This window comes from Phalacrocorax carbo, chromosome 2 (assembly GCF_963921805.1).
Source record: "Phalacrocorax carbo chromosome 2, bPhaCar2.1, whole genome shotgun sequence".
Lineage (NCBI taxonomy): Eukaryota > Metazoa > Chordata > Aves > Suliformes > Phalacrocoracidae > Phalacrocorax > Phalacrocorax carbo.
In genome coordinates, this window is record NC_087514.1 from 168,354,373 (window position 1) to 168,377,003 (window position 22,631).

Below are 22,631 nucleotides of genomic sequence, written 5' to 3' on the forward strand. Positions count from 1 at the left end.
TGCGCCGCAGGCTCCAGGGCACTGCGCGTCCCGACGTGCATCGCGCCGCTCGCGCCAGGGCCGGCCCCAGGCCCCACCCCCGGCGCGTGACGTAAGCGCTCGGGGGGCGGTAGCTTGAGGTACCATAGACGCGACCGCGCCACCGGGTAGAGCGGCTGCAGGGGCACCACAGAGAGAAAAAGGGAAGCGGAAGTGCGCGAGGGTCGCGATGTGGCGGCTGAGGTGGCAGCGGCGGGAGCTCGGCCGGGCGGGAGCCGCTGTCTCCCCCCGCGCCTCCCGCACGGAGCTCCGGGCCGCTCCCGGCCTCGCCACCGGTCTGCGCGCGGAAGGGCCGCCCTGCCTGCAGGTGAGAGAGCCCTGGGGCCGCTGACCGCGCGGGCTGGTGTCGGGGCAGGGGTGCGCGGCCCTGTGGTGCCTACCGCGCTCTCGCCCACCCGCTGCCCCTCAGGGCCTGCCGCCGCCCGCCCTGTGCCGCCCGAGTGCCCCGCGCTGGTGATGTCTCGCGGCCGCCGGCTTCCCTAGCGCCGGAACGGCACCGTGAGCCCGTCCCGGACGTAGTGGGCTTGCGGCTGCCCCCCCGTCACCCCCACCCGGACCGGACCGCCCCACGGCTCGACGTCGCCCCGCCGGGGCTCCGCTGGCCCCAGCGCCGCCATGCGCCTGGCTGCGCTGCTGGCTGCGCTGCGGCCCGTGCTGCCGCTCGTCCTGGGCCTCTCCCTCGGCTGCAGCCTGAGCCTGCTGCGTGCGTCCTGGAGCCAGAGCGGAGGCGAGGACCAGTGTCTGGGGGCGGCGGGCCGCCCCGGGCCCCTCGTCGGCGGAGTGCATCTGGAGGCAGTGGATGCGAGGCAGGGCCCAGGCCACGAGGACTTCAGGCCTAGGATCGTGCCATACTACAGAGACCCTAACAAGCCCTACAAAAAAGTGCTTAGGTAAGATCTGTTCTTTTGGCTGGGCTTTCTTTCAAGGAACATAATCGTATAGGTGGTACTTGAGGTTCTAAATCTTCTGTGAACTAACAGGTTCAAGGTGGAATACACAATTTGAAATACCTGATGTAGTAACAGCATGATGCAACAAGGCAATGGCTAAGATTGTTACCTTAAAGAGGCTCAAGAGAAGTGTCTAAGAGGTTAGTTAAAAAAAAGGCAACAAAAATGCCCAAGAAGATTGAGAGTATTTCCTCTTTTATTACTTGTGTCTAATAGAACATGTTAAATGATTCTTCAAAATTCTTTTTAACCAGTCTACTCATTAGGAAGGTTTCAAGCAATTAATAATTATGTAACTTGAAAGTGATTAGTTATGTAGGTGTTTGGGTTTTTTTTTTAATACTTACACTAGCACAGTTTCCTAGCTTGGATAAATGATGTGAGGCTATAGTTTTCCCTGAGGTGTTTTTACAAAATGTGATTTTTAATAGTGAGTCTTCTCTTAAAACTCTAGTCTTAGGCTTGACTGTTTCATCATTGGTAGACTCCAGCAGAAAAACACTTACCCCAAGTTACCATAATGCTTTGATTTTTGTTATCCAGCTGTTTATCATGTAGGTATGTCCTTCCTTTACAGAACTCGCTACATCCAGACAGAATTGGGATTCCATGAAAGACTGTTTGTGGCTGTGCTGACCTCTAAGGCTACCCTGAATACGTTGGCAGTGGCAGTGAACAAGACAGTAGCCCATCACTTCCCACGCCTGCTGTACTTCACAGGGTTGCGCAGTGCCAAGGTGCCTCATGGCATGGTGCTGGTGGCCCATGGGGATGAACGTCCCATTTGGCTCATGTACGAGACCATGCACTATATCCATCAGCATTTTGGTTCTGACTATGACTGGTTCTACATCATGCAGGATGACACCTATGCTCAGGCTGAACAGGTCAAGGCTCTGGTGATGCACCTAAGTATTAACCAAGATGTCTATCTGGGACGTGCAGAGGAGTTTATTGGGGGAGATGAGCAGGCCCGCTACTGTCATGGTGGCTTTGGCTACCTGATCTCCCGCAGCCTGCTGCTTAAGCTCCATCCACACCTGGACAGCTGTCGCAATGAGATCCTTAGTGTGCGGCCAGATGAGTGGCTGGGACGTTGCATCATTGATTTCCTTGGCATCACTTGTGTTTCTGAGCTCCAGGTACTACTACCCTTCTCAGAGTTTTGTGTTAGCTAAGCCTGACAGAACCCATGCTCTTATTAGTTCCCTGCTGCATTACAAAGGGGCTCTTCCGCAAACCTCTACTGTGAGTTACAGAGGAGGAAAGGGGTGTGTGGTGTGTCATTACTGGGGAGAGGCCATAATCAAAGCTGAGATGCTGGGTATGAGAGCACGTAGAGTATTTAATTTTTGGCCTACTGGCAGATGCTGATCCACAGGTTTTTGGAGGTTGGATAAAAGGTGCATTGGTATGAAGAAGCAAGCGGGCACGCAGTATTGGGGGTAGGACGGGTGGAGACAACTCTTATATTTTCATCTCTGGGTACTGCAGCCAGCATGGAAAGAGGGGCAAATGCATGTCTGGGATCAGGGAAGGCTTCTCTGTGAATTCAAGTTCCATGCCAGTCTTTCTGGCTCTTGTCCACTTCAGGGCCAGCATTATCACACCTATGAATTGGCTAAAAATACTGAGCCAGAGAAGGAGGAAGAAGAGGAGTTTCAAGCAGCTCTTTCTGTGCACCCTGTTTCTGACATGACCCTGATGTACCGGCTGCACAAGCACTTCAGCAGGATCCAGTTGGACAGAGCCTACCAGGAGATCCAGGACCTCCAGGTATGTGGTGAAGGATATCTGCAAAACCTCCTCAAACAGACAGATTTCCTTTTCTTTCAACACAGTGAAGGAATATTATTGCTTCTGTTAGTAGGTGGCCACCAGCCAGACACAAGGATGTAGTCCTGTGTCTCAGAAATAGAACTTCTGACACCATGTTATCCAAAACTGCTGGTGTGATACTACCAAGATATGGTTCTAGATGGTGAGGCAGGCCTGGGTGGGAGATGGAGTGGACCTCTTTGAGAAGGTGGTAGGGATCAGTATGTGTCCTCTCTTTGCACAGATTCAGATCAGGAACCTGACGTCATTGACCCCTGCAGGTGAGGCAGGCTTGACATGGCCTGTGGGAATTAATGCCCCGTTTCTTCCAAAGTCGCGTTTTGAGGTAATAAACTGGGACTACTTCACTGAACAGCACCTCTTCTCCTGTCCTGATGGCTCCCCCAAGTGTGAACTCTCTGGAGCCAGCAAAGCAGATGTCAGTGAAATCATTGAGTCAGCACTTGAGCAACTTAACAGTCGCTACCAACCTCTGCTCCGCTTCAGCAAGCGGCAGTTGCTGAATGGCTATCGGCGTTTTGACCCCACACGGGGCATGGAATATACACTGGACCTACTGCTGGAGGCAGTGACCCAAAAGGGCCACAGTCACATTCTGGCCAAACGAGTGAGCTTGGTGCGGCCCTTAAGTAAGGTGGAGATTATTCCCATGCCATATGTGACAGAGGCCACACGGGTGCAGCTGGTGCTTCCCTTGACAGTGCAGGACCTGGATTTTGTGGCAAACTTCCTGGATATGTTTGCTATGAACACACTGGACACACATGATAATGCCTTGCTGACTTTGCTTTTCATCTACCATCCCTATGATGCCCAGCGTGTCAGTCAGGTGGATGTTTTTGCTGGAGTCAAAGCCATGGTAGGAGAGCTGGAGAAACGCTATGCAGAAGTTAAAATCCCCTGGATTAGTGTTAAAACTGAGGTGCCATCACAAGTGAAACTCATGGATATAGTCTCAAAGAAGCACCCCGTGGACACACTATTCTTCTTGGCCAGTGTCTGGACAGAAATCAACATGGAGTTCCTGAACCGCTGCCGCATGAATACTATCAGCAACTGGCAGGTCTTTTTCCCCGTGCATTTTCAAGAGTTCAACCCTGCGTTGGTGTACCGTGGTGAGCAGACTGCTTCTTCCAGCACTGACTTCCTGAGGGATGGGCATTTTGACAGACATTCCTTTGCTGAGGCCTGCTTTTATAATTCTGACTATATGACAGCACGTACCAAGCTAGCAGCTGATATCCTAGACCGAGATGAGGTGCTGGAGAGCATGGAGGTATTTGACGTCTTCCTCCACTATTCTGGTCTGCACCTATTTAGGGCTGTGGAGCCAGGGTTAGTGCAGAAATATGCACTGAGGAGCTGCAATCCCCGGCTTAGTGAGGAGTTATACCACCGCTGTGTGCTTAGTAACTTGGAAGGACTTGCATCCCGCTCACATTTAGCCATGGCCCTCTTTGAGCAGGAACAGGCCAACAGCACTTGAGAGACTAGGAACATCAAGAGCTTCTCAGCACCTTAACACTTGGCACTTTCCATCCCCTTCCTGGCCTTGCCGTGGGTGCAGGGCATGTGAAGTCAAGGGAGGAGGAAGACTTTTCTAGCCCTGCTCTGAGGCACAGGCATAGGCTATGGAGAGAGGCTGTTTCTGTGGGTTTTTTGTTTGGTTTTTTTTTTTAAATAAATAAAAGTTTCTTTCCAGGCAGACACATGGTTATTCTTAAACTTTATAGCGTCTGGAACGAGGGATGCAAAACAAGCTGTAGAGCTGACTTTTAAGCCACACAGTTCTGCTGGGTAGTGCAGAGAGAGAGTGAATATGTACTGGAACAAAGTTACCTTGACTGTGCTACTCTCGGTGCTGCTGTTGCACTCTTCTATGTGTTTGTGTCTTCATGCATTAATTTTTCAAGGAGGTATAAACACAGCTTGCCTAGTTTGCTGCTGGACAAAGCTATTCAGTGCACTTTCACTTTGCTATGGTTGGCTCTTCCACAGCTGCAGAACTTTCATTTTGTTGTATAATCTGGGAAGGTGAAGGAACGGAAAACTCCCTTTGACATGCACCAAACTCGCTTCAGTTGAGCCGAGCACTGTGGTATGACACAGGGTTGCTGTGTACCTTAGAGAGGAACCAGGAACTGTCTGAAGGTCCCCAACAACTGCCTTTCAGTTCTGCAGATTGAGCAAAGTATAATCCCTGAAAATAGCAGATATGTCACTTCCTATCATGGATGGGCAGATGGCATGGCTAGCAAATCTAACAGTTCAGCTTCAGTTTGATTACCTGGTAAGTCCTGCACCTATTAAAGTGGCAAGCCTGTGCAAGTCTTCTAAGGGACAGTTGTGCTATACTTTTTGATTTGTGCTCCTGGCTCTACATAACTTCAATACACACAGTTTTAGGACTGGCTTGCCACATGCATCTTAGTGGAAGCAGGCAACTGTTTTTCTCAAGGGCTGTTATTCCCAACTGATGTCCCTGTAAGCTATTAAATGGATGAAAAGCTGTCTTTTAATGACTAGGTATGGGTTTTCAGTGTGCTCCTACAGGAACAGGTTTTTGGCCAAATGTCACTCATTATATTTGAGGGAAAAAGATGTTGGTAAAAGTTTGCAGATAACAGGTTAACCAGGTGGAAGAAAATGAGGACAGATGTGTTATACAGAATGATTCAGATACAAGATGTATTTACGCATAAGACAGGTAACTGCAAAATCATTTATCTGGAAATTAAACGGGTCATGTTTTAGATCTCCCTAGTCCATGTCACCAAGAAGGGACCCCTGCAGTTCATCTGGTTCAACCCCACCCCTGCACCAAGGGTCAGCTACAGCTGGTTGCTCAGGATTGTGTCTAGTTGCCTTTTCAGTATCTCCAGGGACAGAGACTCCACAATGTCACACGGCAATCTGTTCCAGTGTGTAATAACTTTTACAGTTAAAAAGTTCTTTCTCATGTTTAAATGGAATGTCTTGCATTTCAGTTTGTGCTCATTGCCTCTTGCCGTGTCACTGGACACCACTGAGAAGCATCTGTTTGTCGTCTTTATTTTCTCCCATCAATGACTTTTATACATGGGTAAGAGCCATGCTGAGCCTGTTCTTCTCCAGGCTAAACAACTCCAGCTCTCACAGCCTCACCTGTTATGACAGACATTCTAATTACTTAACCATCTTCTCGGCCCTTTGCAGGACTTGCTCCAGTGTGTCCGTGTCTGTCTAGTACTGGGGAGCCCAGAATTAGATACAGCACTTCTGATGTGTCTCACCAGTGCTGAGCAGAGATGGGCACTGCCCTTGACCTGCTGGCACCACTCCTAATGCAGCCTAGGATGCTGTTGGCTGCTTTTGCTCTAAGGGAACACTGCTAGCTTATGTTTAAGTTTTTATCCATCAGGATCCCACCATTCTTTTTACTGCAAAGCTTTCAGCTTTCCAGCTCCTCCTTTCCAGCCAGTAGCCTAGAAATCAAAGGCCAAAGCCCTGATGTGAAGTTGCAAATTTCAGTGTGATGAGACAGTGACTGTGACTAACCCCATTCACGGCTGCATAAGCACTGTTTAAGGAAAGATTGTATTTGTTATACTCACAAGGAGTACGAGGTGGAGGTCTGGTGTCAGCATCAAAAGACATGCTGAAAGATTACAAAAGCTTCAAAAGAATTATTCAAAGTCCGGAACATTGCTTCCAATTGCATAGAGATCTCAGATTTGCTTATTTAAAAAGTAAGAGATGTCTTGATTAAATTTACATGGGAAGAAGTGAGTTCTCTGCGGAATGCCTTAGCTTGTTGCTATGCAAACCTTCCAAGTGTGAGAACAAGAGAAGCTAACTGGGAAACTTTGTTATGAGTGGTTGTTTTGCATGAGGAGGTGCTGATCTATTATGATCCTAGTAGGAAAGGTACCCAGACTGTGTGTCACTTAAAATATGATGCATTAGAGCTAACACTATAAAGATAGAATAGTATAGATAATCTTATATCCTTTAGATGCAGGGAACCCCAGGTGGTATAGCACTGAATGGGCCTCTGATCCACTCACAGCACGCCATGCAGACCCCGTCTGTAGAGCAGATTCTCCCATTCTGGCCATTAGAGCTGTTATAGGATTACAAGAAAACAATTCATCATTTTTGCTGTCAGAACGGATGTTTGCATGAGGATTTCTTGCCTCCCTTTTAGACAAAGGCAAGGCCACACAGGTGATATAATGGGTATGGACTGAGTGCTGCCTCTCTGCTCTTCTGGTACAATGAGGTTGCTGAGGTTGTCCTCTGGGCAAGGGATTTTTGCAGCAAGCACATGTCTGAACGTCACACCGTGCAAACAGCACAGAGCAGCACAGTACAGCACAGCACCACACAGCTTGTTTTACATCGCAGATTTCCCCAACTGCTACATCTCTGCTACAGAGAAGGTTTTAAAATTACATAGGGCAAGCTAGAAATATTAGACAGTCCTTATTAGAGAAGAAAGAGGATCACGGGAAACATGATAGTGAGATCTGGTGGACTGTCATTTAAACAAAACAAAGACATAAACAAAAAAATTGGAAGGGATCATTGTTTGGTAAGTCACTGCCTGTGTCAGTGCATATAAAACAATGATGCAATACTACACAGAACTAGAAACTCTTAAGAGCATATGGTATCTTGGGAGAAAACTGAGGGAAACTGATTTTTTTTTTAAAAAAAATCCAGTTCTGTGGGAAAGGAAAGGCAGGAAATACTGCCAGCAAACTGCTGAGTCTATTCTGAAGATTCTGATTTACTGATCAAAACTCTGCATTCCAAGGTGAGATTAGGCTATATGAAAGGAACAACTTGTGTCTTATAGGCAGAGAGGTTAACTTCCACAGTTATACTCTAGCTGGAAGAGCCTAGGGATAGTAAACTAAAAACGCAGTAAGGCAAATGCTGTAAAGAGGAAAGAAAATAATAAAATTAGATATCCAGTGTTACATCAGACAAGAAAATTGTTAATCGCTCTTTACAGATACCTAACGTTAGACTATAAGCAACTGAAACCACAAATGCTAACTGATAAGAAATTTGGTGTAGTTGGCAATGCTGTATAACCAATACTCAACAAGGTGGTTGTACAGCAAGTAAGTCTTGGCAAACACCTTGATTTAAGCCTTTGAAGTTACATGTTGAGTTAATGATCAGACAGCCATTACAGACCTGAAAATCCATTTGATTTAACGCAATGCTTTAACTATTAAACAGAAGATTATATAGCAGCAAACAAATCACATGGGTTAAGAGCTGGTTGGCACAGCAAATAAGAGGCTATTGCTGGATTTGGGCATTTCTACTTAGGTCCTAGGGGGACAGTTCTCCAGCCAGTGTTGTCTGGCACTTAACTGATGATTTGGAAGCAAATGTGAGACCTCTACTGATAAATTCTGCAGATGATGTAAAAAATTAGTACTGCAAAAACCAATCCTAAAGATAGGATAACAACGGAGAAGAGTGTGTAGTGCAGTAAAGCTATTGAAATGGATTTTGTCTTGAAGCAGTCAAGTGCAAACTTACATGCTTTGGGAAAATGAAGGTGTGTCACTCCTCCAGAGAGGAGTGTATAAAAAAAAAAAAAGGTAAGTCTGAGAAGAAATTGACTATAATAATGCAGAAGCAGCTTCACCTGACCAGGACACACTATTTTAGACACTGAAATACAGAGCTATCCCAGCCCTTGAAAGTTTACAATTTAGGATTGAGACATGATACAACAGATCTATACAGGTAGACAATCTGGGGGAAACAGATGCTGTTGATGTGAGGCAGCAATAAGGCCACTGTTGGCATAGCAATTTTTTAAGGCTTGAAGAGAACAGAAAGGAAAATAGAATATACAGGAAGTTCACAAAATTTACCTGAAGATTAGAAGAAATATTTTACAATGAGAGATGTAGAACTCCTGTAGTGATAAGACAAGGAGTAAGGGCTTTAAACTGGTTTTAATGGTCTTAAACTAGATGAGGGCAGATTCAGACTAGATATAACGAAGACTTTTTTTTATGATGAGGGTGGTGAAACCCTGGCACAGGTTGCCCAGAGAGGTGGGAGATGCCCCAACCCTGGAAACATCCAAGGCCAGGTGGGACGGGGCTCTCAGCAACCTGATCTAGCTGAAGATGTCCCTGCTCACTGCAGGGGGTTGGACTGGATGGGCTCTAAAGGTCCCTTCCAGCCCAAACCATTCTATGATTCTAAGAACTCTAATAACTTAGAACGTTGTGAGGTAATCTGATTAGAGTGTATAAGTACATTTACTGAGTAAAAATGCTGGATACTAAAGAGGGTTTTAATTGTCTAGGGCTAAGGCACAACAGCAGCAACACCAAAACTAACAGCTTTAAACTGCAACAGATAATTCCAACTAAAAATAGGCATATGCTTTAGAGATGAAAGTGATTAGCTAGTGAAATTAGAGCGGTAGCTTTTCCAGTACGTTACAATTTACTCAGTTTGTGTAGCAGAGATCGTTGGAGGCCCACGTGAAATTACTTGGCATATGTAAGTTGGCAGAATTAATGGTGCTTCATGGCCTTAAATTCATGACTGTGAATATATAGTGGATGAAGGTTGCAAAAGAAATCCATCAAAGGCTATTAAACACAAAGCCAACACCTCTGTCACAGTAGGTCTCTGAATCACAAATCAGTGCTGGGAGAACATTCAGGGAGGTATCACTGTATGTCTACCCTATTTTGGTGAACTTTTCTAGGCATTCAGTGTTGGCCACTGTCAGGAACAGGGTAAATGAGCCAGGTTTATGTATGATTTGACTCTGTACCACCATTTTTGTGTCATTATCTGAAAAACGGACTAGATCTTTTTCAAGGACACACTTTAGTTCAGCCAGAAATGATATACTATGAGGATCATGATACAGAATTCAGGGACTACAATGGGGTCATGGATTAGCCAGGAAGACAAATTACCATGATTGTCATCTTTGACCCTGTAAAATTGAGAAAATGCATACCCTCGTTAGGTGTCTGTTGTGCCTCCAACTGTGCTTACCCTATCATGCTCCAGATGCATGTTCTTCTCTGTATACTTCACTGTCTTTGGGTTCCATGTCCTTGGATATTTTTCTTCCTTGTCTTCAGTTGTGGTTTGGGTAACTTGCTCCATTGGATGTCCTGGACAGGCTTACTTATCCTATTGGAATAGTCTTTGCTGATCCCAGAGAAAAATGTTCAGTATATGTTACAAACACAGGAAGCTTTTGTCCCAGCTGCATTTTTAACTCCAAGAAACAGGTGAAAATAGACTCATCATCTTCTCACCTATGGAGGAGCTGCCACTCTATCCCTAACTAAAAGGTACACTTTTTTTTTTTAATATAAATACCAATGTGATCTCAGATATTGTATCTGATCATGGCATCCATCAGTCTTCTCCAAGACTGGAACAGAAATGATGGGACTCTCCCACAAGAGGCGGATGTGCAGCCTATCCCACCTGGGCAATGTGCATAGTGTGGTTTCCCCCTCTCCCCCCTTGGCAGTGCTAAGCAGTTCAGTTGTGTCTGCGCGGTCCCTAGGGTGGCTGCACTTCTCTCACAGCTGACAGGATGCTGAATTTTCTCCAAGAAGTGGTTCACAGCCAATTGCTAACAATCTGGAGAGTGCAAGCCAATCACTTGCAGATGGTCTAGGCTGTTCCACAGAGAAGTTTTGGAGCTGCTGTTCATCAGATCAGATGCCCAGGTACAGAGGACGATATAATCTCACCAACAGGTGCATATTTTCCCAGCAAAAGCAAGGTATTCTTGCTCAACAGACTCCTCCATTCTTAACTCCAGCATGAAGACTTTTTTGAGGAACTTCCTCCCTTCTATTTGGCCTTAAGCATTACCTTGTCACACATCCATCATGAAACATTCTTTACAGTACTACAAAACATGTGCAGGCTGCTAGCTTAGCCTCCTGCCAGAAGCCCTAGCCTGAACCACTACATAAGGTGCTTTCTTGCAACTCTGCCTCAGGGCTTGACCATCATGAGTTACGCACGTCATGAGTCACCTTTGCCAAGATAGTTGCCCTTTCTTGCATTCCTCTTTCAGATTGTCTTTCCTGGTTGTACCTAGCACTTATATTATCTTCTCAACATGCATGCTAAACCATTTCTTCCAGGATTCTCAAACATGGCAGTTTCCAGATTACAGGTAACACAAAACCTAATTTTCCATTTACAACAGTGTTTTACTAGTGCAAATAGCTGTAGCAAAACACTTGGCAATATGACACACATGAAGAATGCAGGCTGAAAAAGCTGAAGGTGCATAAATATATAGCCCCCATTTAAAAACACCCAGTGAGACATAAATCCACCTCATAATCTTTACAAGATTTTATTTCAGCTTTTAGACTTATACCCTTTTGAAACACTTGGAGTTGGCAAAATTGCTTGGCTTCTGCTCATCTGATACTCCTTTTAAACTGAGTTGTTTCCTTTCACCCCTTTCTCACAGCTCCTTGGAGCATCACTCAAAATTATTCACTTTCAGTGCTCATCCTATACACACTCCCGTCCTCATCCCTCGTTGTTTGCAGTGCTTCTCCAGCATAAGTCAGACTCTCTTTGGTGCTTCTGCAAATTATTCTTTGGGAGCATACTTCATAAATATCTTCCACTGGATATTCACAAAATAATTTTCCTTTTATTTGCCCATTACATTACAACTGGCACGGTGTAACGGAGCCATGGTCCACCAACCCAATATTCTCATTCTCCCAGGAGTTACTAGCCCCTTAGGAAAAAAAGTGTGGGAAAAAAAAAAAAGTATGCAAATATAACTACTCTTGGTACAGGCCAGTTTTGAATTGGAAGTATCATACATGCTTCAAACCCACCCCCCGGTTCACCCTCGATACACGGTTTATTGTTGTTCGCATCACCACCAAAATTCTCATCGAGCCTTGGTAAATCCTTGCCCCCGCCGTGCCCCCCAGCAGCGTACGCCCCCTCCCTCGGCACCGGGCGAAAGCGCTCCCCGAACGCGGCCGCAAGTTCTGCTGCGAGCCGGCGCCTCCCGGGGAGGCACGCGCCCTCCCGCCGCCCCCGCCACCGTGCCGGCACCCGCCCCGCCGCCAGGTGGGCCCGCGGCGCGGGGGGCGGCGCAGGCCGCTACTGGCACCGCCGCCAGAAGGGCCGGGGCCGCGGGCGGCCTGGGCGCGGGCTCTGTGGCGGAGCCCGACCTGCCTGACTGCCAGGGCCGGGCAGAGCGGGGCCGGGGCCGGGGCCGGGGCCGGGGCCAGGCCGGATAGTGGCGGGCGGAGGCGCTGTGGTGCGCGCGGGGGCGGGGGCGGCGGGTGAGGGCAGCTGTGGTGGTAAAGGGGGCTCTGGCGGCGGGTGAGGGGCGCTGTGGCGACAGGGGGCGGTGGTGAGTGAGGGGCGCTCCGGCAGCGGGAGGGCGCTGGGGTGGGTGACGGCCGCTGTGGCGGCGGGGGGTGGGGGGGTGTTGGCGGGTGAAGGGCACTCTGGAGGCGCGGAGCCGTGGCGGCGGCTTGGGGGAGCTGTGATAGTAACGGGTGCTGTGGCGGCGGGTGGGGGGAGCTGGGGTGGCGCGGGCCCTGGCGGTGAGACGGAGCGCTGTGGCGGGGAGGGGTGCTGTGGCGAGTGGGGGGCCTGCGGCGGCGAGCGAGGCGCTGTGGCGACTGAGGGGGCTGTGGCGGCGAGCGAGGCGCTGTGGCGAGTGGGGGGCCTGCGGCGGCGAGCGAGGCGCTGTGGCGAGTGGGGGGCCTGCGGCGGCGAGCGAGGCGCTGTGGCGAGTGGGGGGCCTGCGGCGGCGAGCGAGGCGCTGTGGCGAGTGGGGGGCCTGCGGCGGCGAGCGAGGCGCTGTGGCGAGTGGGGGGCCTGCGGCGGCGAGCGAGGCGCTGTGGCGAGTGGGGGGCCTGCGGCGGCGGGTGAGGCGCTGTGGCGACTGAGGGGGCTGTGGCGGCGAGCGAGGCGCTGTGGCGACTGAGGGGGCTGTGGCGGCGGGTGAGGCGCTGTGGCGACTGAGGGGGCTGTGGCGGCGGGTGAGGCGCTGTGGCGAGTGGGGGGCCTGCGGCGGCGAGCGAGGCGCTGTGGCGAGTGGGGGGCCTGCGGCGGCGAGCGAGGCGCTGTGGCGAGTGGGGGGCCTGCGGCGGCGAGCGAGGCGCTGTGGCGAGTGGGGGGGCTGTGGCGGCGGGTGAGGCGCTGTGGCGCCTGAGGGGGCTGTGGCGGCGGGTGAGGCGCTGTGGCGAGTGGGGGGCCTGCGGCGGCGAGCGAGGCGCTGTGGCGAGTGGGGGGCCTGCGGCGGCGAGCGAGGCGCTGTGGCGAGTGGGGGGCCTGCGGCGGCGAGCGAGGCGCTGTGGCGACTGAGGGGGCTGCGGCGGCGAGCGAGGCGCTGTGGCGACTGAGGGGGCTGCGGCGGCGAGCGAGGCGCTGTGGCGAGTGGGGGGCCTGCGGCGGCGGGCGAGGCGCTGTGGCGACTGAGGGGGCTGTGGCGGCGGGTGAGGCGCTGTGGCGAGTGGGGGGCCTGTGGCGGCGAGCGAGGCGCTGTGGCGAGTGGGGGGCCTGCGGCGGCGGGCGAGGCGCTGTGGCGACTGAGGGGGCTGTGGCGGCGAGCGAGGCGCTGTGGCGACTGAGGGGGCTGTGGCGGCGGGTGAGGCGCTGCGGCGGGTGAAGCGCGCTGTGGCGTCGGGGCTCGGTGGTGGCGAGGGGCGGGGGGCCGTGGCAGCGGGAACAGACTGCGGCGGCGGCGGACCTGCAGCCTGTCCGACCCTCTCCCGCGGCTGCCGTGGACGCCACAGGCGGGCGAGAGAGAGCTGTCCAGCGGCGGCAGGACCGGGGCGGCCCGAGGGGCTGGAAAGGTACGGGCGCTGCCCCCGCCCGACAACGGGAGGAGCTCCGCGCCGCGGCGCGCCGCCCTCGCAGGGCTGGGAAGCGGGTGCAGGGACCGCGGCTACACGGTCTTTCAGGTGCCGAAACGGCGCTGAACCGCAGGGGCTCGGAGCGCGGCTAGGCGGGACAGGCCGTCGCTCTCGCAGCGGGACCCTCCCCCCCGGTGGCGAGGGCGCTGCGGGCAGCCCGTCCCGGCGCCCCACTGCCGCTCCTGCGCGGGCGGCAAGCGACGCGCACTTTGCAGACGGTCCCTGCGCAGCTCTCCGCAGCGCCGCGCAGGCGCCCCGCGCCCGGCGCTGGGACGGCGGCCCCGGTGCGAGGGGGAGAGCGGCGCGGCGGGGAGGAGCGTGGACGGGACGGTGAGCCTTGCCCCGGGTCCAGCCGCCCCCCGCCCCGGGCCTCCGTCCGGCTCGACTCCGCGGCGGCGCTTGCCGTGGCTGTGTCCCGGGCGCCCGGGAGCTCCGGCTGCGGGATGCCTCCGCCCGGGCACTGCCCCCCGCCAGCGGCACCTCCGGGCCAGGCACGGACCCTGGGCGCCGGCGCTGCTCCCGCCGCGGCGCTGCCTGCAGGACGCTCCCGACCGGGAGGCTGGCAGGGTCCGGAGAGCGGACCCCGCGCCGCCGGTGTGCCGCCCGGCGGTGCCCGCTCTAGCGGCGCTCGGCTGCCGGCGCACGGCTCCCCCGCAGAGCCGGGGGCTGGGGCACCCCGACTGGCGCGCCGCTCTCTCCGTTCGTCCCTCCGGGCGCGGCGTTGCGCCGGTGCAGCGCCCACCTGGCCTGCTCCGGCTGTCCTAGCGCGTGCCCCCGCATCCTCGGCCGAGCTGTGCTGGCTTTGCTGCCTCGCAGGGACGCCGCTGGCCTGAAGAGCCAGGCAGAGTGGGGAGCCACTCGTTTACCACCACCAAAGGGGACTGCACGCGCCTTCGGGAGGCTTTGCCTCAGCAGGGACCTTCCCGTGGGAGACACCAGCTCTTGTCTGGAATTGCCCAGCCTGCCCTGGCATGGTCCTCTTGAAAGGAGGGTCCTCTTCTTAATGCCCTGTCCCTGCAGACACTCCACACCCCAGTCCTGTCCGGCGACTAACTGACGGCTGTCTCCAGTGCTCCAGGAACAACCAACCTTCACGCAGTAGACAGCACCTTTTGAGAGTATTCATCTTGCTGCTTCTAAGGTGCCCTCCAGCTCTGTTTTCAGAGGGAGATGTGTAGTCCCAGATACTCTCTCAGGACAAACTGATCCTTATCTGTAGGAGACTAATGCTCTGTGTGGCGTCCAGGACATCTTGACTTACTACACAGCAAACCATCTCGCTTTGGCACCACGAGCTTGCGGCTGGAGGTTGCTGCTCCCTCCCTCCCACCTGTTTCCTGTGGCTGAACCCTCCTCCATTTCCGCTATCAGCACGGCCTGTGTAGGGACCCTGTGTGCAAGGTCTTGCTGGGAAAGACTGAGGTAGAAATTAAATGGGAGACTGAGGAGAAAGCAATGTCACTCACCAGTTAGTGTGATCTGGGTGTGCATTTGTGCAGTATCCTTGCCTAATGCTATCAGCACTGCCTCTCTTGGAGAGACTAGCATCGTACTGCCCATCCAGGGGAGTCCTGTAGCTTCTGAAAATAACCAGTTCCTTGGTGCTGCCCCAGGAGTGATCAACAACGTACTGTTTACCATGGGGACACCACCATGAGAAACCAGCCCTTCTTCCCTGGCAGAACCCCTTGCCTTCTGTCTGTGAGGAAGCCTGGCCTTGCCCCTCAGGCAGGGTGAGGAGTGAGATCTCCAACATTGTCAGCCTTTGGTTGCCTCCTTTTCTGTGGTGCTGCAGTGATGTTCCTTTCTGTACCTCATGCACTCTCCTGGCGCAGCCCGTCTCACTTGCACTTCCTCGATTGCTGTGTTCTGCCTCACCCATGCTTTCCCGGACTCTATCCTTCCTTGACTTCAACTCTATTTTAGCACAATTCACCATCATTCTGCCCTTTGTTCTTCCTTTGTTTCAACCCTGCTGGACTGAGAGCTTTGTTACTGTCCCGGATGGAGTTGTCTGCTCTTACGCTGACCTGCACTGACTAGGCTGGCACTCTGATGCTCATATTTCCCTTTTCAGCCTATCCATCCTTTGAGCAGTTGCTTCTAACTGCATGACTAGGTATGAGCTTACACCTGTGAATGCTTTAAGTGCTGGTGTTCCCATCTGTCCTGCTGTAATTCTTTTCTTCATCAGCTACAACAGAGAGCTGTCAGAAGAAGCAGCGCTTTGTATACGCAGGTGCAGCTGGCTAAGCTCTTCCCAAGGAGCAGCTCCCTTTTCCTTCTTACACTGGTCATCTTCTCTGGGACCTATCACAAATATGCAAACACCGAAGCTGCCTGACTGTACCCTAAATCTATGGGATCATTAGTTGTCCCAGGCTGGAACACTCTTACGATCCTACCAGGGCAGCTGTCAATGCCTGCTGAAATGCTGGAGTATTCTGATAGCCTTTAAGGATTTGATTTTTTAAGAATGAAAGCAAGTTGATTTGGTTAAAGTTCCTGAACTGGCCTGCTTTCTAAGAGTTACCAGAGATATCTGATGGCAGAAACATAACTGAGAACATCTAGGTAAAAAGACACCCTTCCTTCTTGGGTAGATCAGGCAAATTCCAGGGATCTCTTACAATCTTAACCATCCTATTGTTCTTATTAGTGCATTCCTCAACATGTTGACAGGTTATAGGCAAGTGTTGTATTTTCTTCATGTTTTCTCCAATTTCTCCAAATACAAGCTGGCTCCCGTCTGTAAGTTGAATATTCTGTAATGATCACCTAGTGCCTGTGCGAAAGTACTGTCTTGGCAACATGGACATGCATCTGTGTGCAGTTGTCTGCAGAGAAATCCCTAATCACTAACTCAGTTGCATATTTTCTTTCTTGCCTTTTCTCTCTTTTTTTTTTAACCAGTGTGCTGCTTATGAAGTGCCACATGGGTTGATGCTGTTCTAGGAAATTTTATTTATATTGTATATTACTTCCCTCTCACTATGTACTTTCTCTTTTCAGAGCTGGATCCAAATGCATCCTTGGCCTGCTGTCTTATAGCTGTTCCTGCTTCAGGTCAATGAGAATATCTGCTGCTAATTCATCATGACGTAATATCTGCTCTCCTGCCCCACCCTGTTGGATGAATTTCCTGCTTCCTCTTGGTCTGTACACATGTGATTCCGGGTGTTCATCAGCTACCTAGTCTGGTACAGGTAGGTTTTAGCCTTTTGAAAAATGACCTGTTCTAGGTGGGAAGAATGTGTCTGTGACTTGTATTGGGACTGGAAAATGTTTGCCTTTGGATATATGGGAAATGTTATATTGTGAAATAAGTCCTAAACTGCCTGCTTGCTGCTACTGACCTTAGCTGGTCCTTTTACTAGCCACCTACTTCTGTGATAGTTTCTGCTAGTGCTGGCAGAGAGAGTCCTGATTAGGCAGAGCGAATAAAGTTAGAGGATGCAGTCACTAAGAGCAGGCCTAATAGAGGAAAGAATGAAGAGTACGAGTAGTAGCAGCTATTCTTTGTGGTAATTCATTACTCAGCCACAAGTAAATGTGATTAGTTCTTATCAGATGGTTATTGTTTTGTAGGGTTGCCATGCTTCTCACAGCAGGTTTAAAGTAACATGGTTAGTGCTTCCCAGCTGGTAGGCTTCTCCAGTACCTGCTGTTGTTGGATATGCATTGGTCATCTCTGTGGTAAGGTACTCAAATCTGCCACACAGGTCTCTATTTCCTACTGCTAGTTCCATTCTTCTTGTTGCTTCCACTGGTGAGTATCCACGTGTATCCATCTATCTTTTTTTCCAGTCAGTGCACAGTATACCTGTAAGGGACTTAGTTTTTCCCACAATTGGATCAGTGCCTTTTCATCTTTTACAGCCTGCACAGGTCACTTCACTGCTAGTGAAAATTGTCTGGTAGAAAAATGCATTCTATTTTGCATTGGAAATAAATAGCCTTGGTTATAACTTTTTTCTCTGAAGACACATTAGACTTATTATTGTCATCTGATTTGGCCCTTTAAGAACCATATTGCTTAGCCTGCTGCAGCACAGTTATGAACTTTGCCCAGTGCCTGCTACCTCTGGCTTTTCGCTTCTGGCTGAGCTAGGGAAAATCCGTTACAGAGAGATACCAGTACTAGTCTGCCAATCATAACTTAAATGAATTTAAGAACTGTGGTGTACTGAGTCAGACCAAAGTATCCTGTCTCTGATCAGTAATGCGTATGTGGAAAAGGAATAGGAAAATGAGGCAAATGCTGAATCTTTTTTTTTTTCTTCCAGATACTTTTTAAGTTTTTGCAGCCATCTAATTATGGAGTCAGTGGTTTGGAGTGAACAATGTTAGAAAATGCCGCTAATTCTTAGGTCCGCTGTTTCAGTGTTAAGTTATCTTAATTGGAAGGAGTTGTTCCAGTTTTCTGTGATTATGTTTTCTGTCACTATTCTGTCCTTTTCTGTTCAATTGAACATTCTCTTGGATTCTGAGTCCAGGGAGGACTATAGGACCATTCACTTTGGCATGTTCCTAAAGGTAGTGGGTACCTGTATCCAGTTCGCAGCTGTTGCTGAGTAAGGGTATGTCTTCTAGAAAGGTGATTTGGTAGTTCTCGTCATTCAGGTTCCAAATGGTGGAAGACTGAGGTATGGATGAGAGCTATTTGACAGAGGGAAAGACCAGACAAAAAGGGGGTGACTGCAGATGCTTGGCAAAAGATAAGGAAGTAGAGACAATGAGAATAATAACCTGCTATCCAGGAAATGCTTTTGTGGGGTTCAAGATGAGCACTGAGTGTCAGGCAGCAAATGTGGCAAAAGGCTTTTTCTAGTTTACATCTAGGAAAGTTTCTTTCCTCTTCAGTTCTGACACCCCACTATCTTTCTTTCTGTTCCTGTAACGATCACATGCCATGTTTTCTATACCGACTAACTTGTTAAGAATCCACTGATGTTAAAGTTAATGCGGAATATACCTGCTAATGTATATTCCTACAGAAAGTCCACAACCCTTGCTGGAATCAGAATAGCTTATGTATTAAACTTCTTTAGCTCCTTGAGGAAAGGTAAGCTGTTTAGTTTAACCTTCAGTACTCTTAATCACTTGGAGCTCACTCCTTTTCACTGTGGTATTGCCGCAGTGGTTTACAAACAGAGTGCTTGGGCTAACACATGGAATTTGCTGGTCTCCCCTTAAATTGAATAGCATTCCAGGAACTTAGCTTTGCTGCAAAGGTGCCATTGGAGGAAGTGAATGGTTCTTCATTAAAAAAGGTAAAGGATTAAGAGTTCTGGTATTATACCATGGGGGTTATCCGGTTTTTTAATTTATACAGATGTGTCCTAAGTGCATGGAGACAAACAAATAACTACACTTTTTCTTCTAGCTCACAGAGTTATTGCTGTGTTCTCTGTAATGCTTTCATAATGTAGACAGTGGCTAGTAGGTCTTGCTCAGGAAATGTTACTCAGAGGTCATCAAGTGAGGTATGTCTGATTTTCATGAATTGACAGCCTGAGTTGCCCTTGTCAAATGTTTGATATTCACTGAGTAACCATGAAAGTAATAATGATACGGTCATTCTTGTACCTGGATATATTGATAGCACCAGCACCTCAATGCTGGACAAGGGTCCCATGAATTTTATGGAAAGCTGTTTTGATCTTCCTTCCATTTTTTAAATAAAGCTCTCTATTAATTGGTTCCAGTGTTTGAGAGATAAACTTCCTGTCCTTTCCTTTATGGCCTTTACTGTTTTGTACTCTTATCATAAGGATGATGTCTGTGTTTGTCTATGGTAGTTGTCCAAAGCTAAGGATGGAAGTGTTTATCTTTGAATATAACTATCCCCATCGCTTAAATGAAGCCCTTAGCTAGACTGAAGACTTGCCTGCTCCAGGAATGTCAGTTTCAGAGTCTAATCAACATGGTATCTTTTTACCCTGGAATTTGGCACACTTAATCTCTGCCCCTGAACGAATTTTAAAAATAACTTGTTGTCATGGTTTTAGCTGGGATAGAGTTAATTTCTTCACTGCGTTGTTTAAAGGCAGTTCAGCTCCTTTCAAGATCCAAAACTGCAGAGAAGAAAATACAATTTACCAATCATATATTTTTTAGATTTATAGGCACAGCTATCGCACTGAAGTGGGAAATTGTATAAACTTAACTTTTGATAAGCATGTGGCCTTTGATTTGCAAATGGACTTTTGATGATGTGAAAGAAATTGGACTTCATTTGGTGAAATTGAAAGGGCTAACAAGCCATAACATTAAAAATTTATAAATTCATTATTTTTAAAGACTTAAACAGTCATTTTCTCCTGGCAAAATACATATGACTCAAGGCAACTGCAGGATTTACAGTTAAAAGGTGATGTCTAGATGGAGAGCAAGAGCTGTGTTGGCAGCTGTTAGGTCAGTGAGGAATGATTTTTACATGTTACTTGTAGAAAATTTTTTAAAGCTTTTAATTTCCATGGTAGAGAAAGGACATACTGCGAGGTTACTGAAGGCATTTTATTCTCATTTCTTTCTTCTTTGAGATCATAGGGATAACCATACAGTAACTGAGCTGGCTGATATGCTGGTTAGACTCTATGGAGACAGTAGCCAATAGGAGTAGTTGCAGGAGAAAGTACAAAGCTCGTTCAGCATCTGGCTCACAGAATGATATGATGGTTTGGGTTGGAAGGGACCTTCAAAGATCATCTAGTCCTGTTCCAGTGTCTCACCACTCATCATAAAAAATGTCTTCCTTACGTCCAGTCTAAACCTACCATCTTTCAGTTAAAAACCATTACCCCTTGACCTATCACTATAGGCCTTGGTAAAAAGTCTCTCTCCATCTTTCTTATAAGTCCCCTTTAAGTATTGAAAGGCTGCAATAAGGTCTCCTTGGAGCCTTCCCTTTTCCAGGCGCTCTGAGCAACCCCAACTCTCTCATCTTTTCTTCATAGGAGAGGTGTTACAGCACTCTGATAATTTTCATGGCCCTCCTCTAGACCTGCTCTAACAGGTCCATGTCTTTTGTGTACTGTGGACCACAGAGCTGGATCCAGGTGGGGTCTCCAGAAAGCAGAATAGAGAGGAAGAATCCCCTCCCTTGCCCTGCTGGCCATGCTTCTTTTGGTGCAGCCCAAGATACAGCTGGCTTTCTGGGCTGCGAGCACACATTGCTGGCTCATGTCCAGCTTTTCGCCTACCAATATCCCCAGGTCCTTCTCTGCAGAGCTCCATCCATCCATCCATCCATCCATCCATCCATCCATCCATCCATCCATCCATCCATCCATCCATCCATCCCCCAGCCTGTACTGGTGACTGCCCCTGCCCAGATGCAGGACCTTGCACTTGGCCTTGTTGAGCTTCATGAGGTTCACATGGGCCCACTCCTCCAGCCTGTCAGGGTCCCTCCGGATGGCATCCCTTCCCTCTAGCCTATCAACTGCACCACTCAGCTTGATGTCACCTGCAAACATGCTGAGGGAGCACTCAGTCCCACTACCTATGTCATTAATAAAGCTACTGAACAGTACTGGTCCCAATATCGACCCCCGAGGGACACCACTTGATATTGACGTCCATTTGGACATTGAGCTGGCAGCTATTTAAAGACTTTTTTCTAAGAGCACATGAACTATTGATTCCCATGTTCAAGAAATCAGGACAGAAAGGTGGGAAGACAGCATGGCTGAGTAAGGACCTCCTTGTCAAACCAAAACAGAAGAGGGAAATGCACAGGCAGTGGAAGCAGGAACATCCTGGGAATAATATAGGGATACTACCCAGGAGTGTAGTGGTGGGATCAGGAAAGGTAAGGCACAACTGGAGCTAAATTTGGCAAGGAATGTGAAGAATAATAGGAAGGGGTACTACCAGTATGCTAGTCAGACAAGGGAGACAAAAGAAATTGCACCCCCAATAAATGAGACAGAGAATCTGGCCACAACCAACATGGAGAAGGCTGCAGTGATCAACAGCTTTTTTCTCCCGTGGTTTTCACTGACAATTTTTTTTTTTCCCCAAATCTCTTGAGTCCCTGAATTTCAAGGCAGGGACTGGAGGAATGAAGTCCCACCCATCATAGGAGAAGATCAGGTTCTAGACCATCTGACGAACCTGAACATACAGAAGTCCATGTGACCTGATGAAATGCATACTAGGGTTGTGAGGGAATTGGCTGGTGGTGAATCCTATCTCTCCCCAGTGTTCTGTATTCATCAAAGAACATCTCATGATCGTAGAAGCCAAAGCCCTGGCATCAACACCAGCTATGAAGCCAGGTGTTAATCTGCATGATGATGGCTGTTTACAGATTGATGGATCTTACAGCTAAAAGAGACTTTTGGATCACCTGACACCTGTATTTTACTGAGCACTAATGGACTTCCATTTGTCCTTACTGTGAGCCTTATACCTTCCAGAGAGACAAGCTGCAGTTTGGCTAGCTATTGTACATTAAAAATTTAATATGCTGCCTGTAGAGCCTCTCTCCATGGAGGATTTAAGGACTTAGACAAATATCTGTTAAGAAAGTTTTTGGCAGGTCAATACCGACTTGGAGCAAAGAAGGATTTGAAGATGATCTAATGGTCATGCTAGCCCCTCTACTTTTCATTCTGTAAATACCTTGTTTGTGACAGCTAGACTATCCTGAAGGCAAGGGGTGAAAGTTATAACAGCGTCAGCTGTGCTTATGTAGGATGGAGTGTCATTGTAACTGTCTTAGGAATGTGATTCCCCATGCCCCCGCTCCTAACTGACATGCGCTGTGTGGTAATGATTTGTGGCACAGTTTGTCTCATGTCAGCTTTTTTCCACTGGCTTTTGTTCTGTCTTTTTTCCATGTAATTTAAAAAGCTTTTTATCACTTGGGATTTTGTGA

The 22,631-nt window shown here is 49.3% G+C and overlaps 2 protein-coding genes across 2 annotated transcripts in view; both read left to right on the top strand.

The window, feature by feature from the left end:
• Nucleotides 1–159: 159 nt before the first annotated feature.
• CHPF2 (chondroitin polymerizing factor 2) lies at nucleotides 160–4,533 on the top strand. Its single transcript, XM_064445305.1, has 4 exons — nucleotides 160–929; nucleotides 1,567–2,131; nucleotides 2,583–2,765; nucleotides 3,052–4,533. The coding sequence occupies exons 1-4, from the start codon at nucleotides 655–657 to the stop codon at nucleotides 4,312–4,314; spliced, it is 2,286 nt and encodes a 761-aa protein (XP_064301375.1). The 5' UTR covers nucleotides 160–654; the 3' UTR covers nucleotides 4,315–4,533.
• A 9,243-nt stretch (nucleotides 4,534–13,776) lies between these two features.
• SMARCD3 (SWI/SNF related, matrix associated, actin dependent regulator of chromatin, subfamily d, member 3) overlaps nucleotides 13,777–22,631 on the top strand; it is a 106,845-nt gene continuing 97,990 nt past the window's right edge. The window contains exons 1-2 of the mRNA XM_064445314.1: nucleotides 13,777–14,074; nucleotides 16,757–16,950. The gene's annotated coding sequence lies outside the window, so the exon portion shown is untranslated. The remainder of the gene's footprint in view (nucleotides 14,075–16,756; nucleotides 16,951–22,631) is intronic.

Coding starts and splice junctions, on each gene's coding strand:
- CHPF2 (XM_064445305.1), top strand. CDS start 655: ATGCGCCTGGCTGCGCTGCTGGCTGCGCTGCGGCCCGTGCTGCCGCTC. Junction 930..1,566: donor CCCTACAAAAAAGTGCTTAG/GTAAGATCTGTT, acceptor CTTCCTTTACAG/AACTCGCTACATCCAGACAG. Junction 2,766..3,051: donor AGGAGATCCAGGACCTCCAG/GTATGTGGTGAA, acceptor CTCTTTGCACAG/ATTCAGATCAGGAACCTGAC.